The following is a 4,194-nucleotide window of genomic DNA, read 5'->3' as shown; positions in this document are numbered from 1 at the left end:
CTCGCTTGAGCCCAGGAGTTGGAGGTTGCTGTGAGCTGTAATGCCACGGCACTCTGCCCAGGGGGACAGCTTGAGGCTCTGTCTCAAAAAAAAAAAAATAAATAAAAATAATAATAATAATAATAAACTGATCCATGTTTCCTACTTTGAAGGCACCTTTGCAAAAGAATTGGACTTGACCATTCATCCACCAGATGTGATTATGTCTCTTGTTATTTTATAACAAATGAGTTGAAAGTTGTACCAGTCAAGAACATAGAATAGGCTGTATACAGCGGTTCATGCCTATAATTCCAGCACTCTGGGAGGTTGAGCCAGGTGAGTCACCTGAGCTCAGGAGTTCAAGACCAGCCTGAGCAAGAGACCCCTAAAAATAGAAAAACTTGCCGGCCATTGTGGCAGGTACCTGCAGTTCCAGCTATTCAGGAGGCTGAAGCAGGAGGATTGCTCAAGCCCAAGAGTTTGAGGTTGCTGTGAGCTATGCCACAGCACTCTATCCTAGGTTGTAGTAAGACTCTGTCTCATTTTAAAAAAAAAAGGTACAAAATGGACACAAATAGTAATACATCTGTAGTCCAGTGAAAAAGGGTCCTATAAGAACCAACCCAAGCAGTGTTCTGAAATACTCAGAAGCTTCTCCCACCAAACCTCATGGAGAAGTACTATCTGAGAGGGCAGAAGAGGAATTCGGTTCTTCGGCATTTCTGTTTCCTTGTGAAGACTGTGCCACAAAATGTAATGGCAGGAAAAGGCTAAGAGAAGGGACCTGAGGGCATTGTGACTCTTACGTTTCACTACAAGCCCTGCCTGACACTTGTAAACTTCACATTACACTCATCGTAAACTTCACATTACACTCATCAGCAGTTCTTTGGTACTTGCTAAATAAGTGCCAATAAATACTTCAAAGACTTAAAATAATTAAGTCAAAGATCACAGCTCATTTCCACCTATAATTGGCAGTACAGAGGCCTGAAAATGCTGCTTTCTGAAATCATCATTTACCAAAACCACCAGGTGGGTACCAATGTCTTGCAGAATAAGCATCTCAATATAAAGTCAAATGAACTCTGTAAATTGAATGCTGTGAGCTGAGCTTGAAATGCCAGAGCCTCTTATTAAAATGGAAAAAGCTCTCGTTAAGTGTAACAAATGCCAACCTAATATCCATGTATCTGGAGAGGACCTTCCATGTTCTTCCTTTCTAGTACATTTCTACCATTTATCCCCTTGCTGGCAGATCAAAATGTGACTGTGTTTGCTAAATTCCTAGTTGCATTTTGCTTTCCTCTCCACCCAGAGTACATTGGTACTTCGAGCACAGCCAGGTTTCACTCCTGTCTCTTTCCCTAAGACATGATTTGAGCCAAAATCCAAATTTGTCTTAAAACTGTTGACAGAACCAGAAATTTGGTCTTCATAAGTACTCACCATGAATGTCTCCTTCTCCCTACAAAAGAAAAAAAAATGTTTAACTTACTTCCTATTTTAATTTTGGCACACACAAATAAAACAGTCACAGTTCAGAGCAGCTAACATCTACCTGAAACCAAATGTGAAATTTCTTTCTTAGTGCCATCAAGTACAACAGGTGTCCTCAAACTATGGCCCGCAGGCCACATGCAGCCCACCTAGGACATTTATCCGGCCCGCCAGGTGTTTTTGCCACCACTGCCTGTCTTGCTTAGCAGCCAATTCGACTCGTCCCGGGGCCCGCAGTCTGGCCCTCCAATGGTCTGAGGGACAGTGAACTGGCCCCCTGTTTAAAAAGTTTGAGGACTCCTGAAGTACAGGGTTGGCCTGCAACCTTTATTAAACTGGGGACAATTCTACACAAAAATTCTTTATGATAAACTTCTCCAGTGCCAGTAACACATATAAACACCAAAACATTTTAACATTAGCTCAGCGCCTGTGGCTCAAATGACTAAGGTGCCAGCCATATACACCTAAGGTGGCAGGTTCGAATCCAGCCCGGGCCCACGAAACAACAATGATGGCTGCAACCCAAAAAAATAGCCAGGCATTGTGGCAGGCGCCTGTGGTCCCAGCTACTTGGGAGGTAGAGGCAGGAGACTCACTTGGGCCCAGGAGTTGGAGGTTGCTGTGAGCTGTGATGCCACAGCACTCTACCCAGGGGGATAGCTTGAGGCTCTGTCTCAAAAAAAAAAAAAAATTTTAACATTTACTTTGACCACCTAATACTAATCAGCATGTCTAAAGTTTGGGGGTTTTTTTGCAGTTTTTGGCCCGGGCTGGGTTTGAACCTGCCACCTCTGGCATGTGAGGCCGGCGCCCTACTCCTTTGAGCCACAGGCACTGCCGCCTTCCAATGATCTTTTATCAGGATGAAAAGCTGGTAAACTTAAACCCTTTTCATTCCTCTCTTTGAAGGCCCCTATCAATTCCAAAGCCATTCTCCAGCCCCACCCCAGCCCCAGACTCAGTGGGCTCTAAGCTACCAACTCAGGAGGACCTCCTACCAGACAAGGCCTTCCCATACACACCCCCTGGGGCTCAGGCTGCAGGACTCAGTGACCTGCAGACACAATTGCCAATAATTCGAGCACTCCCTTTGCTGGAGTTCAACTCACAGCAACATTTGCAGCAACAGAAACAGTCCTTGAACTCAAAAATACTACTAAGTATGAGATACACAGGAAGTGAGTGTGCCCTGGAAGTTCCGAAAATCAGCACTGAAGGATAAAAGACTAATCCTTAATAGCAAAAAAGATACAAGAACAGATTCAGATCAATGTTAACTCACTTTTTTGACTTTTATGTATCAATCTGCTGTTACCAATACGGCCCAGTCCCTCTCCTAATTACCTCTATGTTAAACTCCAGTGGCAGAACTGAAACTCTTAGTTAAAAATAGGGAAGCTTAATTTTGGTAACTGTATTGACCCCAAAGCCTTTCTTCCCTCATGTTATCAGACTGACCTTCAGATCTAAGAAGTCTCCAGAGTTTGCTTCAGAAGAGTTCCTTCTCTGGGAGCCAGATGACTCTAAATCTTCTCTGCCACCACTAGACTTGGCACCTAAAAAACCAAAATACAATAGAAAGACCTAAAGCAAAACACTTTTTTAGCAACTGACACTATGCATTAGTCTTGCAAAATGAGGAAACAGTCTTAAGGAAGTTACACTGATGGATTAAACATTCTACAGAGAGACAAATATCCCAATCTGGGGCTGGACATGGTGGCTCACGCCTGTAATCCTAGCACTCTGGGAGACCAAGGCGGGAGATCTTTTGAGCTCAGGAGTTCAAGACCAGCCTAAGCAAGAGCAAATTGTCTAAAAATAGAAAAACTGGCTCGGCGCCTATGGCTCAAGTGGCTAAGGTGCCAGCCACATACACCTAAGGTGGCAGGTTCGAATCCAGCCTGGGCCCACCAAGCAACAATGATGGCTGCAACCAAAAAAGAGCCAGGCGTTGTGGCGGGCACCTGTGATCCCAGCTAGTTGGGAGGCGAGACAGGAGACTGGCTTGAGCCCAGGCGATGGAGGTTGCTATGAGCTGCGATGCCACAGCACTCTACCCAGGGGGGGACAGCTTGAGGCTCTGTCTCAAAAAAAAAAAGAAAAGTAGTACCTGCTGACTTGGCCCAAGAAGGGGAGTTTTCTTCAGGTGTCCCAAAGATGTTAGAGGCCATCTTATTTTTCCTCACAGGTTGCTCTGTTGGTTCATCAAAGCCTAATGAAAAGTTGGATCCACCACCTGGAGGCCGCAAAACCCTAGAAATAATGTCACAACATCAATTTCAGATCATACCCAAATATTTCCTGGCATAAATATTTGTAAACACCTTTCATTTTTATGTCCCTCAACCATGTGGTCCCCTCACCTCCCACAAAAGAAAGCAGGTAATGGGAAAAAGGAATCAGCTCCATCATGGTACAAATTTAATGATGGATGTTAAAGATACTAAGTACTAAATAAAAAAACAAATAAAAGTGGGGAAAGAAAAAAAAAAAGATACCAAATACTTTAGTGTAATATTTGTAGTAAGGCCAACCATCAAACAAAGCAGCTGAAACAGCTTGAAGGTCATCACAAATAGCCTGGTTGGCATCCCTTTTTGTTTTGTGTTGAGACAGAGTCTCAAGCTGTCACCCTGGGTAGAGCGCTGTGGCATCACAGCTCACAGCAACCTCCAGCTCTTGGGTTTAGGCGATTCTCTTGCCTCA

The 4,194-nt window shown here is 44.2% G+C and overlaps 1 protein-coding gene across 1 annotated transcript in view; it reads right to left on the bottom strand.

Moving 5' to 3' along the window:
* The window catches only part of JPT1 (Jupiter microtubule associated homolog 1), a 21,376-nt gene that overhangs the window by 3,743 nt on the left and 13,439 nt on the right, over nucleotides 1-4,194 (bottom strand). The window contains exons 2-4 of the mRNA XM_003786139.3: nucleotides 3,599-3,741; nucleotides 2,944-3,041; nucleotides 1,432-1,450 (exon numbers count right to left, since the gene is read on the bottom strand). Coding sequence (XP_003786187.1) covers nucleotides 1,432-1,450; nucleotides 2,944-3,041; nucleotides 3,599-3,741 — 260 coding nt within the window. The remainder of the gene's footprint in view (nucleotides 1-1,431; nucleotides 1,451-2,943; nucleotides 3,042-3,598; nucleotides 3,742-4,194) is intronic.

This window comes from Otolemur garnettii, unplaced genomic scaffold, assembly GCF_000181295.1.
Source record: "Otolemur garnettii isolate 467f Iridium unplaced genomic scaffold, OtoGar3 scaffold00018, whole genome shotgun sequence".
Classification (NCBI taxonomy): Eukaryota; Metazoa; Chordata; class Mammalia; order Primates; family Galagidae; genus Otolemur; species Otolemur garnettii.
This window is presented reverse-complemented; position numbering and strand designations above follow the sequence as displayed.